Source organism: Peromyscus maniculatus, chromosome 15 (assembly GCF_049852395.1).
Source record: "Peromyscus maniculatus bairdii isolate BWxNUB_F1_BW_parent chromosome 15, HU_Pman_BW_mat_3.1, whole genome shotgun sequence".
In the NCBI taxonomy this organism is placed as follows: Eukaryota; Metazoa; Chordata; class Mammalia; order Rodentia; family Cricetidae; genus Peromyscus; species Peromyscus maniculatus.
In genome coordinates this window covers 67,664,908-67,692,556 of record NC_134866.1, presented here as the reverse complement: position 1 = coordinate 67,692,556, position 27,649 = coordinate 67,664,908, and the positions used below count along the sequence as shown (strand labels likewise).

Here is a 27,649-nt window from a genome sequence, read left to right as displayed (position 1 = left end):
ATAATAGAAATTATATAGAAGATGCGAGTAGGAGTTTTCTTTTGGGAGACACAGAGACGTTAGACCTGAGGTTGGAGATGGGCAACAGTGAACGGGCTTTCTGGGCACAGGAACAGCATCAGCAAAGGCACCAAATGTGGAAGAAAAATGGCAGGCGATAAACTCTGGTGAAGCCTCTGGTGTATAAAAAGATACCCACGATCCCAGGAATTGTGATCAGTACCAAAGTCTGGTGAGGCATGGGGCCCAGCTTGTGGAACTAGCGAAATTAACTATGCCACTTATTGTGTGAAATGCAAGAAGAGTGTATGAGCTGACCTGTTGCTGTTAAGGAACTGATCATTGAGAATAAACATGTCAGATAAAGGCAAGCGCCCTCCACTGAACTGTTCCCACATAGCTGTCCTCTACAGGGTGGTATAAAGCACAGCCTAAAGGAGGCATCTGGAGGAACAGCACTGTCCTGGAAGGGCACACACTAAGAGCCATCGGTTCTATGGCAAATCACTCACGGTGCCTCTCAATGTGAACTTGGGTTCTCAGGATGTTTTCTCTTATAAGGACAGCTCTGGTCCTGACCACACCTCCAACACTACCAAATGCTATTTGACTTTCGCTCTTGAAGTATACAGACCTTTGGGGGCAAAGCTGAAGCTTATGAAATCCTTCAGTTTGTGCTGTACAGCAGCAGTTCTAAGGCATGTGTGACTTGGGAAAGGTGGCTGGGGATGTGCTGTGCAAACACAAAGGAAATGACTCCAGGAAAAAGGGTTTGCTAACTCTAAAACACAAATCTTGACACAGACTAGTAGCAAAAGTGTCAGCTCCCTCTTTAGGTAAGCTTGACAGAGACCACTGTTTATTGCTCTTTAATATTTCAGGCAAAGCAAGCCACCACCTGCAAGGCAATATTAACCTCTTGACTATTTCAATAAAGGCTGTAGTTACCGATGCGTGGGGGCATTCTCCTAGTGTGTATTTGTATTAGAACATACATATTTGAAGATGCAAAGGAATCTTGCAATAGCTTTCAGGTACACTCTACCTTTGTTTCCTGAATCAATCACCTGTCCATTCTCCTCTAGATGTGATTAAATTCTCCATTTCTGAATTTTTTTATGCTCCTCCAAACCTATGTGTTATAGGTAACTGAGTTAAATAGTATTAAACAAATTCTTAAAAATTATCTAGCAATTATCTATAAATCATTCTTTAAAAACTGAAGCACTCCACAAGACCATCAAAAAGATCATGAATATTGATAATCTCAAAAAGAAGAGAGAAAATAAACAATGTTGCAAAATTCATTCAGTCATAAACCTCATTATAAGATGAAGTGGTCTTTCATTCCTCATTAATTTCATAGGCTCTGAAAGGCACATACTTACTTAAAAGTTTCCCTTTGGTTTATTTCAGAGATCAACATTAGCAGGCACACTGTTGCTTCATGATACATCAATGAATTTATTGATCAACAATATATTCATTTATTCATTTAATAAATATAGATCAAGCAGTTATTATAACCTAGGTTCTTTCAGGCAAGGCAGAGAGAGTAAAACATAAGCAAATTAACATTTTTTCTAGAATGGAATGTTATTTTTTAGATAGAAGAATAAACACCACTAATACAAAGTACAGTGTGTTGTAAGTAATGAAAATGATAATGCTAATAAATGACATAATAATAATAAATAAAGTAATGCTATGTAAAGAGGTGGTACAGAGAGGTACAACAGGATGTCACTTCATGCACTGTACTGACTGTCACTTTGAAATGTATCTCTTTCATCAAAATCTGATACCAAGGTAAGGGAAAAGCACTATGGTTATCTAGTAAACAGAAAAGCACACAAATGACCCAGATGCAAAAGTCCCAGGCTGGAAGCAAGTGTGTCATGGTTGAAGACAAAAGAAGAGACCAAGAGAAAAATCAATTGTAGAAGATGAAGTGGGGAAAGATGGACAGGAAGATCAGCAGTTCGAGCACTTTGGGTCTCACCAAAGGAGTTTGTATTCAACCTTAACCATGCTAAGTAACCTGGATGTTTTTGAACATAGAAATGATCTAATGCAATGATCAATTGAAGACAGTCAATTAGGCTGTCTATACTGGAGATAGACAAGGGACAAGTGTACAGGCAGCAAAACTTTTAGCATAATGTCAGACTGGAAATGGTGCTGTGGTGGAGCAGGCAGGAGGGAGAAATGGAATCTGGATAGTTTTTAACAAGTCACAGAATATACAGACTTCAGGCCCAAATAATTCTTCAGTAAAGGAAATAAGAGCAGTTCAAACAGCTTCTCTTCCTCTCTCCATGTTTGTTTAGTGTGTGACTTTCTCCCTCTCTTTCTCCCCACTCTCTACCTCTCACACCTGCTGCTGAACGGGATTATACCATAAGTAGACTTTACTTTCTAAGTTGAGGGGTTTAGTGTTTCCTCCCTCTATTCCATAACTAGCTCATATATAATCAGTGTTTAGTTCAGTTCTGCTTTCTTCTATCATGCTAAAAGGAAACAGTATTTTAGAAAAGCAGTGACCGAAGTGATGATGAGTAAATTACAAATGTATAGAATTCATAATTACACAAAAGCACTTTTAAACATTTTAAATTACCCAGGCATTATCAGATGGAATCTAATAATAAGCAATCGACCCAGTGATTTCTGCTTAATGGAACCTGTCAGTTGACCCTCATCATTATCTTGACCAGACTCAGAGTCACTTCAGACAACTACATCTGGTACGTCTGTGACAATGTTTCCAATGATATTTAACTTAAGAGAGAAAGCCTAAACCCAGTGTGGGCAGTATGGAATGCTCTGGAGTCCTTGGTGGACTAACAGTGGGAAGATGAGAAAGCGAGCATCAACATTCACCTTTCCAAGCTTCATCAATGTTATGTCATCAGTTGCTGCCTCCTCAGCCATGTCATAGCTTCCCTGTCATGGCTAACTTCACCACTCTCTTATGGTCTAGGCCAAAATTTTCTTTTCCTGCTTTAAATTTCCAATAATTATCTATATGGTCAGACATAGCATAGTAGCTCATGAGTAAAGTAACTCACGTGGGAAGTAAACTAGATTTTATCAGAATTGCTAATTCAAATCTGTATGACATGCTAAGGCACATATGTAACCCCTGATACATATGAGCTCTCATTTCTCTTAATATACCTGTGTCCATCACTCAAATAAACTGTTTTTATCTTACTACAAAAGCAATGCCTTCACTTTCCATGGAAAATCGCCTTTTTCAGATGATTAAAGGTGAGTTATTTTCTTTTAGAACTGCTCTAACTGGTACCACACAAAACTGTTAAAACTCTCTGAATAGCAAAGGTTAATTTATCTTCAAATTATATATTGCCTTAAATTTCTATGAATATAGAGGCTGTAATATGATTGCTAAATCAATAAAGAAAAATGAGAGCCAAAATCAATCGAGTTACATTCCAAAGGCCGACACTGGTAAATATTCGCTCGATACAATCGTGATGTCCAGATTTCCCATTTCAATGTAAATTATGCTCTTATTTTCCAAATTTGTTATTGTATTTTACCTTGTAATTATATTAGTCTTGATTTACATACTTTCTTTGAAACTTTTTCTTGAAAGTGGGCTGTACTGTACAATTATAACTCAGCTAGCTTGAAAGACAAAATGATAATGTATCTAAAGTCAATTGATTTTTATGGTTGTTTCTTAGCTGAAAAATCAGATTTATTTATTTATTTATTTATTTATTCTGCAGAGCTTTTACTTTACAGCAGTGTACAAACAACTTGTGCACGTACATTAAAAAGCAAAGCAGTCAAATGTAGGATAACACAGATGCCAGGAGGCTTCTATCAGTCCATGTAAGCGAACACTAGGCTCTAGCTGGCAGGGAGCAGAGTGTGATGCCTGGGAGTGCAGGGACAGTACAGCCCTATACCTGATAAAAGTCAGTGTGGTGTGGCTGATGGTATCATGTGTCCCCTTTATAATATTTTATTGCTTCATAATTTTGTACATGCATATAATGTTTTCAACAAAGCCTCATTTCCTGCCGTATGATTTCTCCCCTATCCCCCACCACTTCTTTTCCCTCTGAACTTGGTGTGGTTTTATACCTTCTGTTTTAAACAGAGGATGTTTAATGCTGAGCCCACTTATGGCTTCATGTATGTGTATGAATATAGAACCATTTATTCATCCATAGGTAGCCTTTCAGTAGACATGTCTATGACAAAACCTTACTCTCCACATCCAGCAGCCATCACTTGCAAATAGCTTCTCATCTCTGGGTTAGATTTGGGCCAGTGAGAGGGCTCAATGGATTTCTGTCTTCATGGTTGACTACTTGATTTTGATCCCAGAACCCACTTGGTGGATGGGGAGGAGAAATTCATTCAGATTATCCTCTGACCTCTATACACTCGCCAGAGCATGCATGTGTCCTCTTTCCCAAATAAATAAATGTAATGAGAGATCAAGTTGCAAAAGTCATTATTACAAATGTCATCACATATATTTAAGCCAATGTTTTAATACTTACACAGAAATGAGTATCTAAATACGTATTTTATATGCTTTTTAAAATTCTAGATTATATCCTAGTTATGCTGTAGAAAGCAGGAAAAAAAGACCATAATAATGCATTTTAGAAATGATAAGAACATATTATATAGTCCAACATATAGTAAGAAGTTAAGTAAATAAAAGTAATTTATGTGCTACTAAAGTTCATTAGCAAAAAGTAAATATTTATATCAGTGTAATCCATGTTAAACTATTTTCCAAATATGAACACTATACACTTCTGTTCAAGTCTTGATTAGCCATCTGCCCAAGCTATGATACCTTGAAGGTGTCTGCAGAGGTCTACTGTTATGCATGCCACCAGTATTTTTTATTTTTATTTTTAACAGCGGCCAGAATCATTCCCAAAACAGAGATTAACTGACACATCCTCTTACACTCTGCTGTCCTAATGTGTACCTCTGTAGTGACATTGAAAATTTCAAATTCTGCAGATGAAATGAAGGCATTTCATTTTCTGGATCTGTATTTTCTCTGGTTTGTTTCCTGAATCTTCTGTTCCCCATGGCCCAGCAGCATTCTCTTCAGCATCCTACATTTCCTACTCTTTGGTTCACATGGCTGGAATTCTGGCTATTTTCACATTTCTACTCAAATAGCAAATGGTTATAGCAAGTTTGTTTCCCAGGATCTAAATAATACTCACATTCGCTCACCTCTTGGACCCTTTCTTGTTAGTACCCTAGAATATCCCTGTTGTTCTTTAGGCCATATGATGTTTCAGTTGGCTGGGTGACCAACAGCAGGGGACAGAGTAGACAGTAGTGTGTTTTAGGCTGACCGACTAAGAGGTGATAATGTTCCTTGCTAAATGTATAGTGAATACTGTACAAATGGAAACACTGCTCTTACCAAACATTGTCAAATGTCTAATTACAGTACTTTCTAATGTGACTGGGAAGACTTTGGAGGAAGAATGGAAATTGTATGTGAGTAGCTAGTAAGGAAATGGTAAGAAAGAACAAAAATAATCTGGAAATCAAAGTTAGTATCATTTGAGGCTGGAGAAAATAGAAAACTGTTTTTATATGATTAAAAAGGTTTTTTTAAACAAATATTTCCTTATTGATTCTTTGTTAATGCACACTAGTACTTGATATTATATATTATCAGGTTATCTTTTAAAGTTAAATGATTTGAACATTGTGGAGTCATATACACCTCAGGAAATGATGAAAAGCAACCCTAGCACATTTCATCAGTTTGTCAGAGTCATTGACATTTTCTAAAGTAATTTTACAACCATAGAACAAAAATATTAACATTACTATAGTATACCAATGCCACTCAAATGACACCGGCTTTTGTGTGTATAATTTTTCTATATAATTTTATCCCTACATAGAATTGCCAAACATCACCATACATTGGATGTTCAATGGTTCATATAGTCCTTTATAACCATGTCCCTCCCTGCTAATATCTGAAAACTACTCATCTCTAGTTCTAAAAAGTTCTCATTTTAAAAATGTAATGTGTAGCCGGGCGGTGGTGGCGCACGCCTTTAATTCCAGCACTCGGGAGGCAGAGCCAGGCGGATCTCTGTGAGTTCGAGGCCAGCCTGGGCTACCAAGTGAGTCCCAGGAAAGGCGCAAAGCTACACAAGAGAAACCCTGTCTCAAAAAACCAAAAAAAAAAAAAAAATGTAATGTGTATGTGCATTCCATGGTGTTCTTAGCCATTCATTTTCTACAGGACATCTCCACAGCTTCTGGAATGGAGCTCTTGCAAATTAAACTTCTATGAGGTTTCAGACAGTTCTTTGTCTACATTTACTTTCTTATATCTCTGATATAAATACATGAGTACAATCACTTAACAATATGGTAATGCATGTGTCATAAATTTTATGATCCTATTCTGATGCCGAAGCTGCAGGGTGACAGGGCAGGACAGGAGAAATCCTCTGACTACACCATAGGGCATTAATCCACATAGACCTAAGAATGCTTAAAGATTCTGAATGCACAGAAACAGAGCCACACTAAGCTTCCAAGTCTCATAGTCTCATGCCAGTAGCAGTGCAGACTTGTCTCCCAACAGCTGCCTGTGAGATGGAGACACCAGCTGTTGCCTAAAGAGCAAGTTGCCAGCAGACTGGTAAAGCCACGGAACAAATGACAAAACATAGATTAATAGAAATGGGTTAATTTAAGATATAACAGCTAGCAAGCAAAAGCCTGCCATTGGCCATACAAATGATAACTAATATTAAGCCTCTGAATTATTACTTAATAAGAGGCTGTTATTGGTGAAATTATTAAGGCCACTCCATGTAGTTAAAAGGGAGGTTTATTTTGTGGGGTAACTTACAAGTAAAGGGATAGGCAATAGGGTCTGGGAAAGGTGTAGTGCAGTCCGGCTGTGTTCTCTGGAGAACTCTGCTTGGTCTACCTCCAGCGTCCAGTGTCCAGAAACCAAGAAAGCTGGTGCATCTGGATCTCGGGTCTTCAGGGTTCTCTCTCGGCCCTGCCTTGTAGGTGTGACAGTTACTGAAGCCTGAGTGGAGGTTGGAACTTCCAGATCAAAGCTGGAATGGCTACCCACTACAGGCTGTGGGACCTTGGTGCCAGGCAGGAGGGACAGGAGAAATCCTCTGACTGCAATATCCCCCATTAGAAGTCCTGTGACCAAAGAGACTTGATCATTTTTGACTAGTTGCTGCATTTCCATGTTTAGAACAATGCTTGGTACAATTTGAGGAGTATGGATAATTTGCTTTGGATCCTTATGGAGACTGATTTCATGTGCACAGATGGTTTTGTTTTATAGAATTAAGAATTGAATTTTGAATCTTCAGAAATTGATTTCTGAGAAAGTTGAGGTAATAGTAAGAAATATAGTCGTGGTCAATATAGACAGATCAAGCAGGAAGGCTGAACACCTGGATTATTAATGATTTAGATGGTCTAGACATAAGCACATGAATTTCTGTGGGATTCAGTGAGGGCTAGAATTGTCCTGCTGTTCTTTAGGCCATATGATATTTCAGTTGGCTGGGTGACCAAAAGCCAGGGACAGAGTAGACAGTAGTATGTATGTCTTAGGTTGACCCTCTAATAGAGCCAGGCAATAAAGTTCCTTGCTAAACACATATTAAATCCTGGGCAAATAGAAACACCACTCTTACTGAACATTGTCAAATAAAATTGTGAGTAGTTAGTAAGGAAATGAGTGAGAAAGCACAAAAATAATCTGGAAATCAAAGTTAGTATCACTTGAGGCTGTAGAAAATAGAAAATTGGATCTCACAGTTTCTTTTTTTTTTTTTTTTAATGTATTTCTTTATTGATTCTTGGGAAATTTCACATTGTGCACCCCGATCCTGCTCACCTCCCATCTCACAGGTTTTAAAAGCTGCATTTGTGATATCATCTGTATTCCTGAGATATTATTTATAGAATTATTTTTGAGTCAGTTCTAGAAGATCGGGCCTATTAGTGTGAGCACAATGCCTTCATGGATTCAATATTGTGGCAAAATTTACAGCATGTTTCTGTTCAAAGTTTATTATGTTTCTGGAAATCAAGCTTTTTAAAAAAATAAGAAACAGGATAAAAAGAATGATTCATTGTTATATCTTGGGTTTTGTGTCTATCAGATAATTTCACTTCAAACATCACAAACTTCTGTCTAGGTATGGACAGTGTCTCTGTGCACATGCTGGGTGTCTGTATCTGTCAACACAATCTCTTTGTTGGTCTTCAGCCCATTTAAAAAAATGAAGAAACTAAAAATGCCTTGGAAAATTAGCTACTATGAATAGAACAAGTAGTATGAACATTTAAGAGGGGCAAATAACATCCCTTGCTTGAGTCTTAACATCAGGTGTGAATTCCTGCCATAATATGATTTGCATTATTTTAAACAAAGACCAAATCAAAATAGAAAAACTCAACACATTTATGGAATTGCACACCAGAGTGATCTTCAGGTTCTGTACCCTAATGCTGGTATGTCTTTGAGTGCTTCACTGTTTAGTTTCATTAAGGCACTGTGATTGCATATGGATTGTTCTAGAACACTGTTTCCCATCATTTTTCAACTTAGAACCAGATGAGTTTTTTTTAACTGGTTGATGCTAATTACCTTTATATTAGAATATCTGGGGTGGGAACTAGACATTCATGTTTTTTAGAGGTCATCATGTGACTTTAATGTAAAAGTAAGGCTGAGAACCAAAGTTCTAGAACCTTTTGAGTTACTTTCACCACCGTACCTGTTAAATAGACTGGGAAAAGGAATCAAATCGATTCACTGGGATTTCTGTGATGAGCCAAAGAAATATGCATATTTATATGGATCACCCCACGATTCTTATGCCCCTGAGAACCTTGGGCCTACAGACATTAGCTACTTCATGTGAATCTGCAGCCACCTTGGAATCCAATTGCAACTTTGACAGTCAAAGTTCTGTGAAGGAATCTTTTTGAGATTTTCATTAAACTGCCATGAGCACGCTGATCCATGGAATTGAATTAAAGACCCACCCATTCATGAATCACACATACATAGACATCTGATTTTTTGATAAAGAAACCAGAAATACCCAGTGGGAGGAAAACCATCTTTAACAAATGGTGCTAGTCAAACTGGATGTCTGTATCTAGAAGAACGCAAAGAGACCCATACTTCTCACCCTGCACAAAACTTCAGTCCAAGTGGATCAAGGACTTCAACATACAACCAGATAAACTGGACCTGATAGAAGAGAAACTCATTGGCACAGGAGAAGATTTTATGGACATAACACCTAGAGCATAGTCACAAGCACTAATAATAAATGGGATGTTTTGAAACTGAATTCTATAAGGCAAAGGACACTGTGAGACAAAGAGGAAGCCTATGGAATGGGAACAGATGTTTATCAACTCCACATGTGATGGAAGAGTCATATCCATAGTATTTAAAGAATTCAAGAAACATATCTTGAATTTGTATCTCATTTTGTTCTCATTGGCTGTTGTCTCTTGGAGGTCTGCTCTTTTCTAGAGAAGTGGAGGAGGAGTGAGTGAATGTGGGGGAGAGGGGAGGTGAGGGGAGTTAGGAGGAGTTGAGGGAGAGGAAACTATGGTTGGGATGTATTATATAATAGAGACTCTATTTCAATTAAAAAGAAAAAAGAAAAAAGTTGTTCTCAAAGTTTTGAAATTTTAATTAGGGAAAACTGGTTGCCAATGTAGTTACTGAAATAAAAATGTAAGCATGCTAAAACTAGGACTGAACTGAGGTAAAGAGAGAAATTTTTATAGAAAAATATAAAGCTCCATTTGAAGTCTTTCCTTGCTACGCACCAATTTTTCTTATAGAATGAAATTAAAATATTTAGAGAGGTTATATAAGACAATTAGTACAAATTTCCCTCATGTCTTAAAATACTAGAGCATTAGGCATACTAGCTGTAAAAATTTCAAAGTGAGTACATAGGCAACTCATCTAACCCTAATAAATACCTTGTGCAGGCAGACATGACATAAGTTATTTATCTCAATCTTTGCAGATATCTTAATTTCTTCTACACAGCACAGTGAAGTTTCAGGAAGCATCTGTTGAGTTGAGATAGCTGATGAGAAACCTGAAGCTCAGAATGATTAAGTGTCACCTGGCTATTCATCTGTTGATCAAAAGCTATTTCAAAGCTAGGTTTAATTCATAATCTTCCCCGTAAATTATTGCTTCCTCTAGATATGGCATTGTAGATAGATGGCTAATCAGTAAGTTAGTGGTCCTTACGTTTGATGTAACTAAAGATTGTATGGGTGCTTAAAATTAACTGAGCAGGTTATACTTATATATTAGGAATATGCATACTCACATATACATTTAACAGAAATTAATGAAAAAAGAGGCTATGAATTTGAATGAGAGCAAGGAGGCATTCATAGGAGAGGAAGGGGTCATGATGTGATTATTCTACAATGGTAAACAATAAAAGAAATATCAAAAATTTCTGAGGCATTAAATCCAAGATATTAGCCAAATTCTGTAGGGTGGAAATAGGCCAGTCATTACATAGAAGCTATAAAAAAGCATGTAATTGTCAAACATGATTAATTCAATTACCAATAATTAGTGAAGTAACAAATATCATTGGCTAAATTTAAAGGTAAAGTTTGAAGTTTATAAAAAGTTAAATGACTTATGAGTACGTAAACAGAAGCTGAAAGTGTTGACCTATACATCTATAGCTCAAAATTGAGATCAAGCTGGTTTACAGTAGGTATCAAAATACATAAAGAGAAAATTTTATATTCTTCATTTTTTTCTGGCTAGAATTCTCAGTGGGAAAAGAGGTGACAAATTGTCATATCTTGAGCCAAGCTAATAACAAGGACTCTGTCTTTAATAAGCCAACCATTTTACTTCCTGAGCTTGGTTGGCTTCAAGGACAGCCTTTCTTTTTTGAAGGGAAAGAAACTGAAAGCTGTGGAACTGTGTGTGCAGGTAGGGAGAATGCACAGAATGCTTTATTGGGAAGATGGGCAGAGCCTGATAATGAAGAAACTAGTCCTTCTCAAAAGCATTAGGTTTGTTACTAGGCAACAAACAAAATATGAGTACTTAGAGCACACTGTGAATGCAGCATCTCATAGAATACTTGGTGCTTACAGATGCTTTTCAGAAGCCTACTGTCTTGACAACTAAATTAGACCCCAATTCATCCTGTAATTTGTATGCTTTAATTTGCACATATATCTGAATGTTGGTGTGTGCATGTCACATAATTTTTTGTCATTTTAAAAGCAAACATAATTTGGCAATTTCATATCAAATCTAATACTTAACATTATTATAAAATTCTTATAAAGCTATAATTCCATCCCATTATCAACATAATTAAAAAAAACCATGTAATGGCTAAAATGGAAAAGTAACAATAACAAATGCTGATTAGATTGTGTAGCAGTCTTTGACTCATTGCTGGTGAATCTGCCATATATTAAGGAAGGCCGAATTCTTTTTTAACCAAATTGAGTGCACGTTTGCCCTCCAATCCAGGAACTACATTCCCAGGTTTACTTAAATGAACTGAAAATATATGCCTACACACACACACACACACACACACACACACACACACACACACACACACACACACCAAAAACACCCTGCACATAAACTTGCATAGCAGCTTTATTTATTTTTCCCCAAACTAAAAACAGTTAAGAGAGCAAGATATATTCTATATGACAAATATGGAAACAACATTGGTAAAACATGAACATTTTTAGTAGTAAAAAGAAATGAGCTACAAAGCAATAGATTCTATATTATAGAGGAACCCTAAATACATATTTTAAAGTAATAATTACCTACCTGAAAGACAATGCACTTTAAGATTCTAACCATTTAACATACAGAAAAAGACAGAACTACAGAGATAAAAAATATCAGCACCTATCAAAGGTAAACCGTTATCTTAGCTAGGGTTTCTAATTGCTGTTAAGAGATACCATGACCATGGCAACTCTTATAGAGGAAAACATTTAATTGGAGCTGGTTTACAGTTCCAGAGGGTTAGTTCAATATCATGATGGCAGGACATTGTGGTGTGCAGGCAACCATGATACTGAAGAAAGAGCCGAGAGTTCTACCTACATCTGATCCACAGCAGCAGATGGGACTGCATGTCACTCTGGACATAGCTTGAGCATGTAAGACCTCAAAGCCTGCCTCCACAGTGACACACTTTTTCTAACAAGGCCACACCTCCTAATAATGGCACTCCATATGGGCCAAGCATTTAAACACATGGATCTGTGGGAGCCACACCTACTTAAACCACCACAAGAGTTGAACAAGAAAGAATATATGGTTAGAAGACAGGGGTATTTAGCTAAGTAAAACTGTCTTGTGTGACCCTGTAATGATGGACATATATGATTTTATGCCTTTTCAAATCCCATGTAACTATATGATAAAAAGTGTGGACCCTAACATACAGTATGGATTTTAGTTAGTAGACCTGTAGAAAAAGTTTGGAGTTGTGGGAAACAGCTTTAATCACAGCTCTCAGGAGACAGAGGCAGGGGGATCTCTGGCAGTTTGAGGCTAATTTAATATAATATATTGACGTTCAGGCTAGCCAACAGCTACATAGTGAAACCCTGCCTCAAAATAAAAGAAAACCAACTGCTGGTTCAAAATCCATTGTACATATTATGCAAGTTAAAATGCTAAAATTAAGGCACAGCTATCTAGAAGGAGAGATAAATGGGGATTTCCCATATTCCCTGTTCGTTTTTTCAGTAAACTAAGACTACCCTAAGAATAAAGTTTACATGTTTTTAAAAATTTTAATCCTAAATTAGTATTATTAGTATTATCACTGGAAAAGACATTTGCAATTATATCATTGATTAAGTTCTTCCTAAAATAAACTTATTAACTTATATATCTATCAATCATATTACAATAAAATTATATTTTGATTGTCTATAAATACATATTCACAAGCATGTTTAGTTCACAACTTATTATGTGGAATTGAATTAGTAATTTTTTTCCTAACAAAATATTACTATGCCTGTTTGTATTCTAATGAGAGAAAGAAATGGTGTGGATTCTGGTGGGCAGGAAATAGGAAAAAGCTGGGAGGAGCTGAGAGAAGCCAGGGTGTATGTGGGGGGAGTTAGCAACCAGAATATATTATATGAAAAAATACTTATTTTCAATAAAGAAGACAAAGAAATACTACATTTTAATTGTATAAATAAAAATGTAATGCTTCATATAAATTAAGAATATCACTGTGATATTAGTACACTTCTCAATTTACTGACTTTCAAAATAGTTTGATTTCAAAAACCTTAAGAAATGCTTTGCTTAATATCTATTACTATGTAATGGAAGGCAGAAATAATTTTTGTTTTCTGAAATGGTCACATGTAGATTTTTCAAGTCCCATGAATGATTTATCAATTTTTATGCACACACATGAAGGCGTGTGTGTGTGTGTGTGTGTGTGTGTGTGTGTGTGTGTGTGTGTGTGTGTGTGTGTGTGTGTGTTGATTAACTAGGAGATCATGATCAAATACAAATTCTGCTCGGTTGATTTGTGGTTAATCTACCTTTCTAAAATGCTTCTGGGTGGTGCTGAAATCTCACCACACTGTGTAGCAATGCTCTAGGAAATATCTGGGTTATAAAGCTGTTATGAGAATGAAAAACCAGCTCAAATCTCTGTCTGTCCTAGTGAGGGATTAAACAGTTCTTTTCCTACTACTACCTGAAGAATCTCTCAGGGCCTTTGGTGCTTCTAAATCTGCTTTCCCAATGTATAATCCTTTTCAATTCTACCTGAAAGAGGAAGGTTTGATAACCTTTGTGCAGTGAGCAAGCTTCCATTTAGTCATAATACTCCCCTGGCTTATGTGAACCCAAGGTCACCTGTTTCTAGTTCAATTCCTTAATTTATATGTTTCCAATTGAGGAAAGGTCTAATGACTGACTCAAGGTCACTTATCCAATAACTGTAAAGGTCATGTCTCAAATCCCAGTTTCTGAATCCCAGTTCAATCCTTTTTTATCCATTTTTGTCCTGCTTCTAATAATGTTGCATGCCACAGGAGACAAACTGAGTAATTTAGATATAAAATACCAATCCTGAATTGAATTTCATAGCCTTGGGCTTTCCACTGCAATCCTTGAGAGGCATTTAAAGTTTTGGTAAGTTACTGTAAAGGGGGAAGTTTTGTGTGTTAAAGCAAGACTTGGAATTCAGCAATAAATATGATGTCCTGCTTTCTGTAGTATGAGACAAAGGCACGTGGGTAAAGACTTGGATGTCCTGCTGTGGGGAATGGAATCAAGAACTACCTTAGACTTCCCTGTCTCTAATGTTTCACAGGAAGCAGCTCAGCCAACCACATGTGGGAGCCAGAGGCATATGGGAACATCCCCATAAACAACTTCCATCAATAAGTCACTTTGGGAAAGACAAATGACCATGCCATCTGTGTGGCTTACAGATCACTAAGTATGATGAAAAGCAACTAAACCAACTTGTACAAAATCAGGAAAATGAGTGCTGGAGAGGTGACAGAACATATATTGTTTTATAAACCTTGTTTGTTGAAAAATAATTTGGCATTTCTAACACCTTTCTTTAGGGAAAAACAAAATGTTAAGTAATAGGAGGTACATGTGACATTAGGATTCTACATGTCATAGTAACTCTATTAGGATTTCTCCTAATACCCAGAATCTACTTGTATATATTCTCAGTTTTCTCCACTTGAAACAAGCATCTATATGTAAAAACAATGAATAAAATTGAGGTCATTAATTTGAGAGAGAGCAAGCAGAGGTACATGGGAAGAGCTGGAGGTAGGAAAGGAACAGGTAAAATGAGATATTTGCTTTTTATATAAAAAAATGTTTCACACAATAAATTCTGATCAGGGTTTTGTTAATCCTGAGAATCATGGAAGAAAAACTGGTTCCACATTTTTTTATTGTTTTTATTTATTTATTTATTTTTATTTTTTTGGTTTTTCAAGACAGGGTTTCTCTGTGTAGCTTTGCACCTTTCTTGGATCTCACTCTGTAGCCCAGGCCTGCCTCTGTGTCCCGAGTGCTGGGATTAAAGGCATGTACCACCACCGCCCGGCTTGGTTCCACATTTTTTGAGTCAACTTTGAAGCAATCTTTAATTAAATCCTGGTCAAGATGATGATCTCTAGCCAGGACCATTCCGGGTTGCCAGAAAATGGTCATGGGTTACATTTTGCAGAGGCTTAAAAAGGCAAACACATAAGATCATTTTATTTCCAACCAGGTCCAATCTGAGGCAAACATATATCTTGATGTATTTCTTTCTTATGTACTTCCCACTTACATGCAATCAGGGGCAAGCATACATCTATCCTGATGTATTTCCTGTCTACATACCTCCTGCCTACAAGTGATGAAGCACATGGGGTGCAGTTGAGTTGAACAAAGGTGTGTGGGTGTGGCTTGTTATCTCCCATAAACAATAGCCTCTAGCGTTTCAGGAAGTATCTGTCCTCGGGCAAGGGTCGTTTAGAGGCATTTTTGTTTCAAGGATTACTTAGGCATGGTAATTAAACTTAAAACATTACAAAACATAATGTTGGCTCTCATAATCTTCCCTCCAGGAACTCCTCACAGATTCTTCCCACCTACCATCCACCCAAATCCATGCTTGCTCCCTTTATCTCTCTCCCTCTCACCCCGCCTCCCCTCTCTCTCAAGCAAACAAACCAAATTAGAATAATAACATGTCCCTGCCCTGTATGAGTTCTTGTCCTAATTACTTTCAATGATCAACTGGGATGTGGACATGTAAGCCAAATAAACCCTTTCTTCCCCAACCTGCTCTTCAGTATGGTGTTCCATCATAGCATTAGTAGCCCTAAGACAGACCCCCATCTAGCTTGAAACTGATCTTGCTGTTGCAATCTCTGTGAGTTCATAGATGCATCTGTCCTGTTGTATCTGGAAGACACTGTGTCCTTGGCCTCACCTTTCCCCCTGGCTCTTAGAATCTTTCTGCCTCCTGTTCACTGAGATCTGATGGGAGCCCTCTGAGCCCTGCGGGAAGGGCTTGATAAAGATGTCCTCTTCAGCATTCCCAAATCCTCAGTCTTTGTACCTTGACTGCTTGGGGGGCAGTGAACCTTAGACTGAATAGGCCACAGGCCTAGGGGAAAAGCAAATGCTATTGTTCTGCTAAAAGAACATAGCAATAAAATGACAGCTAATGGCATTCTGCTGTATCCAAAGATCAAAGTCTTGTTCAGTCATCATCAAGAAGCTTCCTCTTGCAGTAGATGGGGACTAACACAGACCCACAAGTGAACAATGTGCAGAAGTAATTACATTTTAATTTCGTGTTTGTGTGTGTGTGTGTGTGTGTCTGTCTGTCTGTCTGTCTGTCTGCCTGTGTATGTGTGTCTGTGTGTATATCTGTGTGTTTGTATGTATTTGTGTCTCTGTGTGTTTTTGTTGTTTGACTTTTTCTTTTCTAGAAAGACAGAGAGAAAGGTCATAGAATTGAGTGGGTGGTGAAGTAGAAAAGACCTGGGAGGAGTAGGGAGAGGGGAAATTATGATTAGAATATATTGCATAAAATTATTTTCAATAAAAAATATACATATTAAATTATTTTGAAAAAAAAAATGAAGCCAAGAAATTTGACCTATCCCCATAGGTGACTTTTGAAAACAGCCCATAATAAAAATCGGGCTCTTCTTTCAGAGAGATCCTTTGTGTGTACTATATACAAGAGGTTCCTGCTCCAGAGTTACAGAGACAGGAAGATTGTCTCCCCAGGCTTTGCATCTGATAGCACATTGTTACACTCTGTGAAGAAATGTTTATCATATTTCCATCATGGGATTAATTGAATAGAAAAATACCTAAGATGCAAAATTAGCATCTTAGTTTCTCTAGGTATGTTTTAAGATGTTCCCGTGTGGAGAATGAGCTGTGATCCTACCTTCAAGGAGAACCAACCTTGGCACTTGTGAATCTGGCATATGAAAATGAATAGCCTCTAATTCACTTGTTAATGATCTGAGACTTGGAGACCACTCAAGGAAGGCTAGGTGCCAGTTGTAAGGAACAAGAGTGTTTAGGTATATATAGGAGCCTTCTTCAGTAATTCTACAAGTTCCTGACTGTGAAAAGACTCTAAGTAATTACAGGCTGCTTCCAGTGTCTCAGAGCTAAGGTATAGTATGTCTGCTCTGGGGGGCTGAAAATCTGACAGAGGCTACTATGTCAAGATTTGTCTTTTATTTTCCAAACCATTGTTCTAAGTATCACTTTCATGTTCACTGGCAATATTCCATATCCATTCTTCCTACCCTATGTTGTTCCCCCAACCCTAATCAACACATTATCCCTTCTTCAACATCCGGCATGCATGTGACCACCTCTGTAAGAACATCCTTCAGTAGCTCAGAATTTATTGTCACCTTCCTGCATGCTGGATTGCACAGTGGGTAAGTTCCTATGCCACTCATCGGGCATTTTTGTTTGTTGAACTTTCAAAGATTTTCACACAGAAATGTCAATGTGTAAGGAAGAGAACACCAAGTTATATACTGTTTAGAGTCTAGAGTATCCTCTCTTTTTTTGAGCATTACTTGCTAATCTAATTACCGGGTACAGCCAGATCTGAATGGAATGGCAGAAGTCATAAAGCCAGCATAGCTGCTTGACAAAGATCCAGCAAAGCTGAGCCACATGATGGCTGCCATGTCATTTTTGGTTTTCATCTCCACCTATTGCATACTTAAGGCACTTTTAATATTTGTATAATTTGGGGATATTGGATTGATGGAAAAATTCCTTATGAATTATTTATGCTTTCTCCCAGGAATGCTGCTTCTAAGCTTCCCCAAGAAAGTCCTGCACATACAATTCCCCTCAATTTTAGGGAGATATCCTTATCTACTTGAAGGTCTTCCTTATGCCTTGGAGGTTGTGACACATAAAGAAGCCAGAGGTTTCTTCATGAGGCTATGAGACATTCGTGAAACATTTGTTCCTCTACACAGGAACAAGCTATCCAAAACAAAGTAAACTTAAAAAGGTCAACAAGATTTGGTGGGCTAGAGGAGTTGACCACAGTTCAGATTATAAACTTCTTCCCGCTGTACACTCAGACAATTATGTGGCATACAACTCTGCCCTACATAGAGACATATTAATGACCAAAGTATGGAATGGAAAGATGATAAAAGAATGAGATGTCAGGACCTCCCTCTCTTAGAAAAGTTAGCTCATGCAGAGTCACTATAATGTCATATGACCAAGGAACAACAGAATGCCAGGATTAGACATATAGACAAATTCTATAAAGATATAAATGTGAACATGATATTATGTCAGAATTTAAATAATAACTGCAGCACCTTCAGCCTGAGGATTTTTTCCTGGGCACTCTGAAAACTAAGAGTTAATAATACACTGCTCAAGATATGGCAAAATGCCCGGGGTGGCTTGAAGATTTTTGTTTTTGTCTAGTGTCCTCAAAGCAACCAAAGTTACCAGCCTGAGAACAGGCTGTCATATGCCTCTAGATTCTTAAAATTGGATTATGGGGTTAATGAGCAAGAATGATAACTCTGTTTATTAATGATGTCAAAACTTGAGGGAAAATGATTGGAAATGATAAGTCTGTTCTGTCACAGTTTATTAATGATGACAAAAAGATGAGCAAAAGAAAGTGAAACACATGTCCAAGAACAAAAAATGATATGATCTATGTTTTAGAACATCATGAATGTACCCCTGCTTACTAAATTATGTATAAATAAAGAAGCACTCTGGCTGCTAGTCTGGCAGGCTGCAAGATTTTCCTAATCACAATGGCCTGGCTCACTTCCTTCCCTACCGACTCCTTACATCCTCTGCTGTTCACCTCTGGTGATGGCTCCTGGCAACTACCAGAATAACTGCTGGAATGCTTGAAGAATGTAGCTTTATAGACAAGTATGAAAGAGAGAGACAAATAGCATAGCATGAAAGACAACATATTGTAACTTGAATTAAATAATAATGACAAGGGCTAGCAAGCAAATTGCTAGTCAAATAGAGTATGGGGACTGAAACGGGCCTCATCATGGGAGACGACACCTACTGTGGAGAGAGGCAGCATGAGCCAAAATGCCTGGGCTCTATGCCGCTCTACAAATCTATGACTTGCCTGCAAACAGGAAGGGTAATGACTTGTACACAATAAATAGATCAATAAAAATAAAAGCACATTGAATATAAATAACTTACTGTGCTGACAGTGAATCCCATTAAACCCCCGGGGACATTTACAAACATAGCCTATGAATGTGTCTCCTCGATACGCTTCGCTTATCTCACAGGTTCCTCCGTTGTGGCATGGGTTGGGGACGCAGGGACCTGCAAGATAGGAAAAAAGGCTTCATGATGCATGGGCTTAATACAAGATATCATACCAGCATTTTCAGTGGACAATTTTCTCCTTGATAGTGTATAGAAAAAGCACCAGGTGTGTGAACTCAGATGAGCAGCCTGAATTTAAATGTAAGTGCCATTACCTTTAGCTATGTCATCGGGAGAAATTATTTAATTTTTCTGTTGCCTTGGTGTGGTCTTTTGACAAATATTAATATAATGAAATTAGCTTTAATGGTTACACTACAGTTGAAAAGAGTTCATATATTAAAATATGCAGAAGAGTACCAGCCACACATTATGCATTCAAAAATAGTGTTAATTCAATTATTATTATCAGAATTTCTGAATTATGGAATACCTTTTGCATGTTGAACAATTAATACTGAATCACAGTTTCTAAAGAGCTTTTGACCTTGCTGATGCAAAAATTATCTGAATCTACCAATATAGAGACAGTCAAGTCCACAGACGCTTGCAGTAGTTTATTGAATTTTCATAAATTTGAGGAGAATGGCTTCAGAGAAACTTCACAATTTACCCTAAACACAGTAGCTCACGAAGAGTTGCATGTTTGAATAAGTAGCTATGATAATCATTTTGTAGAATTTGAGAATGTAAGTTGAACAAAGATTTAAAACAGTTGCATAAAACAGAGCTATTCTGAGATTTCCCTGGGCAAAACCAGCTGTTACCAGTGTAGATTAGCTGGCAGCATCCCGATACTACTCCATAGGATCTGCTGCAACAACGTTCACTCCAGGTCACACTCCTCAGGCAATGACAGAGCAAGATGTGGTATCAAACTGGGCCAGGCTCACCTGGCATAGGACTCTTCAAGTATATATTCTGTACTCAGGAATGCGCCACTGGTCCAGGTGAGGTTTTTCTTGACAACACTGCCAGTCTGAAGCTTTTTGTAGGACATGCTTTCTTTCCTTCATTGTTTCTTCTTCCAGAAGTGACAGGCGGTGTCACAGTCTGAAGGACTCTGCTAAACACTCATGCTCTCCCGATCTCCTCTGAAGGAATGAGCATTCAGCATAACATTCTACATTACATTCAGCTTCTGGGAGGATAGGACAACTGAGTGAAAACAGACCTGAATCTAGGCAAAGTATAGATTCTGGAGAAGAATCTAGGAAAATCATGAAAAACTTTTCCCTGGAAGACGAAATAAGATGAAAAAACAAAAATAATGTATAAAGATTGGAATATAAGACCAGACCATTGCCTTGTCCTACACGTAGATAAAATTGATGCCAGGGAGTGGGCCATTGAAAGTCTCTCTGCAGAACAATGGCTGCACGGGAGCCAAGGTGAGACGGTACATTCACTCACACTTACTATTTTTGGAAAAGTGGAAGAGAAAAGAAGGTGAGACCAGGTAAGTGAAAACGAGTGTTATTAGATGGAAGAACTGATGGAAGGTGGTGGAGACCAATTGGGAAGAACTTGTGTTTTAAAGGGCACACAACAGAGCAATTCATGAGGAAAAACTAATTGCAAAGAAAGTTATATGCTGGTGTTAGAAAATGAATGTTCGGATAATGAAACTAAATGCCTAATAAATCACAAGGAAGATCAGAGAAGAGCAAGAACTTGCAGCTGAGACAAGAAGGAATGCAGAGCATTGGATACAACAACCCTGAAGATTTGGTGCAACTCATAGAAGCCCCATCAGACAAGGCTGGTGAAGGGACGCTAGCCCAGTTAACATGCAGCCCTGCCAGGCCTTACCCTTCCCTCCCATTCACTCTGTCTTGCTAAAAACACTTAGATTATATTCCTAAAGCTAGTCCCCAAGGTCTATTCCCTTATTTGGTCACTTCCTCCTCCTGTGGCTAACCACCAAGTTCCAACTATTCAAAGTATTGAAGTTCAGCAAATCAAAGCCCCCTTTGGATCACCTAATTAACATGCCCAGTTAAAATGAAGCACTTCACCCTAACACAGGGTTTCTCCCTTTGCCTTTATAAAGCACCATTTTCCCATGGGCCACATCTGTCTGCCCTCTATTCAGAGGCACAAATTTCCTAGCCCCCTTTCCCTTGTTCCCTTCCCCTTCTCCCTCATCATCTGTCTCCTGTGTTTGTCTCTTATTCCCTGCCCTCTGTCCTTCTGGGGCAAATAAATCTTTATCCTGAGAACACGGTCTTTGGGATCCTGAGCCAATACTTTTCTTTTCAGTTGGTAACAGAGCTCAATGGAAAATACAGACTTCAGGGAAAGAAGAAGTTCACCCTCTTCATTCAGAGCAGCCCACTGCACGTTAGAATTTGAGTGTGGTTTGAGACTGGGTAACATGATTCTGTGTTAGAAAAAGTGATTACGATTTGATTCTTTCCTCCAGAAACTTCATAGGACAAAACACACTTCATTTCTTTCATTTTAATGTTGTATGGAATCAATAAAGATTTGCCTGGAATAGTTTATAGGCACTCTACAGTGCCTAGACCCATACTTCCTATTCAGTATATTTCTTAGAAATTGAAAAGAAATTGTGAAAGCTGTGTTTTTAACTACAAATATCTGTATCCTCACATCCTTCATGAAAGATACCTAGATATCTAATGTATAATGTAAGGAAATCAGTAATATTGTATTATAGTGAGGACTTTTATTAAGAAGATTTAAGCTGGCTCTCATTATCCAAAATTAATTATATAAAATGATAACACTTCATTAGCTTTGTGTTTCACATAGTATCATTTTGTAAATATCAAGTATATGCTAAAATTTTTACACAATGCATTTTTCGAAATTCGTTCACGTGTAGTGTCTATGAATCATATTGTCTAGTACCTTTCCCTAAGGCAGCGTCCTGTTTGTGTTTGAGAGAAGGAAGAAACTGTAAGACCTGTGACACGGGCTAGAGCAACTGAAAGAATTTTCTCTCATTGCTAAGCATCCTGTTAAACATTGCAGCTCCCTCTCCCTTCCGTTTCTCCTGTTCCCTCTTCAAAAATTATCTAGTAGTGTATCATGATGTCATTTATATAAAAATCTTATCTACTCCTCACAGCAAATCAGTGAGGTTCTTGTTCTCTTATACAGTCCTGAGTATCACTGTGCTGGGGTTTAAAGTGGAAGGCTACTGGAAGTTGATACTCTTCAGCAGATCAACATCTTCCAGTGATGCATTTAGACCTCAAATCCAGAATCTGTGATTCCAGGAGGAGAGGATCAAACAAAAGTGACGCTGAGCATTTTCATACATCAATTATCTTTCAAATAAGAAAACAGCAAAAACACCTTTCAAGTAACTGGCAACCTATAGTCATATACATTACATGAGAATATATAAAATATACACGCAAATGGTTATATAACTCTGAACAAACATGGCGCTACGAAAATAATCTAACCCAATCTCATAATTTAGCATGTAAGAAAACATAGCCTAATCAGAATTTAGTAAAATCTGAAAAATACCATGTGTAAAGAAAATTGGATTTAAGGAATTATACCTGGGAGAAAAAAAATAGTTACTGAAACCAAAAGTGATGGAGCTATTCTTGTTTCCTCGAGAGAGTGGAGTAATTATAGCAGAGAGAATAAAAACCTTCCCACATTCACTTTGGTTTAAGAAACTCTACGGGGGATTTAATAAAAGATCTGAATATAAGACCTTTGCTTGGTCTTGCTAGGAGATAAAACTGAGGCCAAGCAGAAGGTCATTTAAAGTCTCTCTGAAGAACAATGGTGCAGAGGAGCCTCGATGAGATGGTACATCTGTGCATACTTATCTTTGGAAAATTAGACCATGCAAGACACTGAGATCAAATAGTGCACAGGGAAGAACAGGGGAAAGATGAGTGAGAGCAATGGGGAGGAGTCCAAACCAAAGCTGAACCAACAGTCCCCACGGGGAGAGGGGCAGACAGAGTCCTAGGTGGTTTCACTCATGAAGAAACGTGTCTAATACGAAATAATGATGTCCATATTTCAGACTGAAGTCATTTAACAGATCCTGTGTGAATCATGTTTTAAGTGATCTTGCTCTCCACCAATGTCAGCTAGTTAGAGGAGTCTGTGGAGTGTGTCTGAGAGAGCCAATGGGAAAGTCTGTGGTATTTTACAACATTCAGAAGGGAAGGGAGAAGTGTTGCTGGGGATGGTATCCAGTGGATTCCAGTTAATACAGAAACCTGAAGATAGGGTTAAAAGAGGGACCCTAAGTCCTAAACTCCCCAGGGAAAAGATAATGTCTGTACAGTAATCGCTGGTTCATCCAGTCTCTGGATTCTCTGCACATGTGAGTTTGTGAGTTGAAGCTCTTGTATTTGCATCCCAAGGGGGATCATGACCTCTGCTGACATCAGGGTTTTAGGAAAGGATTACCATTACTGCAGGTGTTTTTCTCACTCTATAAAATCCAGTGTGTTTTAGTTAAAGAGCAAAGGTGAAGTAAATCAAATGGGATTTGGATTTTCTTTTATAGAGCCCTTTAAGTTCTTATTTTTCTTTATATTGAAAGAATATATCCTGGATGGAGGGGGGCAGGGGGGCACAGGCACAGAGAGGTTAAGTGATGTATCTAATGAGAAAGTGAAGCTTTTATCACACGTTGCCTGACTACAAAGTTTACAATCGTCCTAGCAAGCCATGCTTACTCCAAAGTTGTCAATGTATGTACTAATGTTAGTTATGACAGATGTAAACAGTCAGTATGGATTCACTGAGCATATTTCTATAAATAATGCAGCATTCCAAAGCCTCCAGTAATGTAAGCATCTCAGAGTATTTTCAGCAATTGAATCAGAGCATATGAGATATTACATATATAGAGAGAAAGGCTCTCTTATGATGCTTTGTCTCATTGTTATAATCTTTGAATTCAATTTCACCAATATAATTTTATCATAATTATATGTAAGCCTAATTCTATATAGTCTCTATATTTGTTTTATGTATGTATTTATAGCTATGCCTCTCTCTGTGTGTGTGTCCATGTTTGTATGTGTGTGTGTGTGTGTGTGTGTGTGCTTTTTCTCAGTTGGGATCATCTGTTCTTGTGTGCAGAAATCAGAATAGAGCGTATTGCAACATCCTCTATCATTCTCCACTAATTTCTTTTGAGGCAGAACCTGGGGCTGATGCTTGTGCATCTGAGTTGGAGGCAAACAACCCCAGCAATCCTCCAAGCTCATTTCAGGCATTTGTAGGGATGCCTGACTTATTATAAGGTGCTGGGGTCCAAACTCCAGTTCTCATGACTGGGGAAATCACTCTTAATCATTGAGCCAGATCTCTAACCTCCAACCTCTATTATACCTTTTAAGAAACTCTTTGATTTCTCAATGCAGAAAGCGTGAGTGCTCAGATGGGTGGTTTCCTGTCCTTTGCCCTTTTAGGCTATAAATAACATGTGGGAAGAGTCCAGGCTCCTACACGTAAATTCCTGTTACATCTGACAAAGTGAACTACGGTGATAACAAATGGTAATAATAGCACCTATGGATCATACCCTATTCTAGATTTAGTTCTATAAAATATCAATGGCTGCTTTCTAGAATTTTCTGTACTTTACAAGTCTCAATCCTTCTTAATTTGTAATTAGGCAACCTTTTTCCCTCTAATATGGTTGACACTTTAAAATTTTTTTTTAATTGCAGAGTTGTATTATTTTTCATCATGACTGTGTACATCTTAATTCTTTTGCAAATATATGATTAAGAAGAATGTAGCTTTGTACAGCATTGCTTTATTTTGTTATTTGATCAATCCACATATCAATAAACCTGTATACTTTGAGCCTGAGCAAAGAGAAATGAATATAAAGCAAGTTAGCATATAAAGATAAAACAAATTTAGGTGAGCACCCACAAAATTTGCTTGGTAGTAAAACTGTTTTAAATTTGATATTGAGCATAAATAATTGAAATGTATAGCAATAACTTCTAGTTATCTCTTCTTCAAGTGATAAGGAGATTAATTACATGAAAATGAAAGATATGGGAAATCTCCCATCTCTGTGTCATCTACCCACATCCAGATGACAATTTTGATACTGAATTATTTTAGATTTGGTATAATGATTAATAAAAATAACTGTGTATAATAGATGAAGCTGTTTCTTCTGTAGTGATAAGAATAAAATTGACCTTTGAAATGTAGTATTTATTCTTGAGGAACTTACTATGTTGTAGGCACTGTGCTTGTAATTTGTGGTCAGTGCTTTGAGTACAATTAAAAATTGAGGGCAGCAGAAAGAATAAGCTCACAATATCATAGTATGTTCAGTTTTCCAGTATGTGCAGGTGACTTTAAAGAAAATTTCACAGCTCACCAGCCCTGTGCATGTTTAGGATTAATACTTTTCATTGTTTAGGAAATGGTTTCTAGAAATTTAATTCTGAGATTTCCCTCTGGCATTATAATAATTTCTTTAACATTTTTACTATTTGACAGTTTCATGCATTTATATAATGAACTTTCGACATTTTACACCCTTATCCCCCCATACTCTATACTGTAACTTTAACAGCCCAGACTTTATTATATTTGAAGCATCTCTCCAATGTCTCCTGTAGCCTGTCAGCACTGGTACAGGGGACTTATCCATAGCATCGAAACAATGCAACAACAAGCCAAGTTTGAAAGCAAATTAATGTTTCTGAGCTGCTTAGATGTCCTAACAGAAAAACCTACAAACCTGTGGTCAACGTCTTCCCACTCCACGCAGCTCTCTAAAGATGCTGGCATCACTTTGTGTTACAGACAACCAGAAGCAGGAAGAGTGGTGGCTGTGTACTGCTCAGTTCGGACTGGGCTTCTGAACTGTCTTACTGGACCCAAACACTTTCATAATCTCTCTCCTAACAAAGAATGTAAATGAACTTTCAAATCCAAAAGGCTTGCAGGAGTTTTTAAATCAACATTGCAATACTCTTCTAGGGAATCTGTAAGTAGCTCCTAACACAATGGGGACAGCATGTGATCAAAATTAATGAACAGCTGAGCTCACCAACATCCTTTCCAGGCATCTTTACGCAAGTTCATGTAAGTAAGTATGCCAACAAGATTAATTGCTCACAAAACAATGGATTCATATACTTTGCTGTTTTGCTTCTTTCCCTTCATAGTTCTAATAACAGAGTTAAAATTATTTTCATATGTGTAACACAGTTATCTTCTCACACAGTGAGCACTGTGCTCCAATCATGGCAGTTGTAGAGAATATACAGACTATTAGGAAGCAAATACATTAACACTCAGTTGTGTACATTCAGATTTGGTCTAGTTTATAGACTATGTGTTGGAGAATATTTTTTTAAAATGTGTTACATTTTTTTCCCTGCTGCTTTTGTTAACAATTCAAAGGTGTGTTTGATTAAATACGAGTAAATAAAATTAACCTGCTATCAGGAGGCTGAGTCAGCAAGTAGCTGACAGGAAGTGGTAAGGAGGAACCATGTGTAGCAAGGGTTTTTAAAGTAGGAGCTGAGAGAAAGGGTGGGGGTGGGGGGCTGTAAGATGCCAGCAAAGGGAGGTTAGCTACTACCTATTCAATCTTTCTGAGCAAACAGACTTCCAACTAAACCACTGAATCCTGAGTTCTTTAGATTTAGGTAAGTTTCCCTAGTAGCCTTGAAAGAGTTGGTGCCTGAGGGAACAGAATCCCCTCAGGCTGTGGCCCTTGTAACCTAAGCCAATGCTTAATGTTTAGCCACTGCAGATAATAATAGTAATAATTATAATAATAACAATTTTGCCTCCCAAAACTTGGAATTAATGGTTAAAATTGATGTACACTTTAGATTATGTAATAAAGAAATGCACAGGCAGCCGGGCGGTGGTGGCGCATGCCTTTAATCCCAGCACTCGGGAGGCAGAGGCAGGCGGATCTCTGTGAGTTTGAGGCCAGCCTGGGCTACCAAGTGAGTTCCAGGAAAGGCGCAAAGCTACACAGAGAAACCCTGTCTCGAAAAACCAAAAAAAAAAAAAAAAAAAAAAAAAAAAAAATAGAAATGCACAGGCTTTCGAGTTGCTGTTGCTGGACAAAGGAAAGGGAAAAAGTTAGGACTCAAAATGTGGTCCTAACACTTGTCTTAATAAACTGCAGTCCTCTCAGTGTTGTGTTTACATTTATTAAGATTTGGATATTTTGTTGCTCTCATTTTGAACGATGGCCACTTCATGTAAAAGTAGTTG

General features: G+C 37.7%; 1 protein-coding gene across 1 annotated transcript in view; it reads right to left on the bottom strand.

The window, feature by feature from the left end:
• Edil3 (EGF like repeats and discoidin domains 3) overlaps positions 1–27,649 on the bottom strand; it is a 450,159-nt gene that overhangs the window by 221,575 nt on the left and 200,935 nt on the right. The window contains exon 4 of the mRNA XM_006980462.4: positions 19,349–19,477. Coding sequence (XP_006980524.1) covers positions 19,349–19,477 — 129 coding nt within the window. The remainder of the gene's footprint in view (positions 1–19,348; positions 19,478–27,649) is intronic.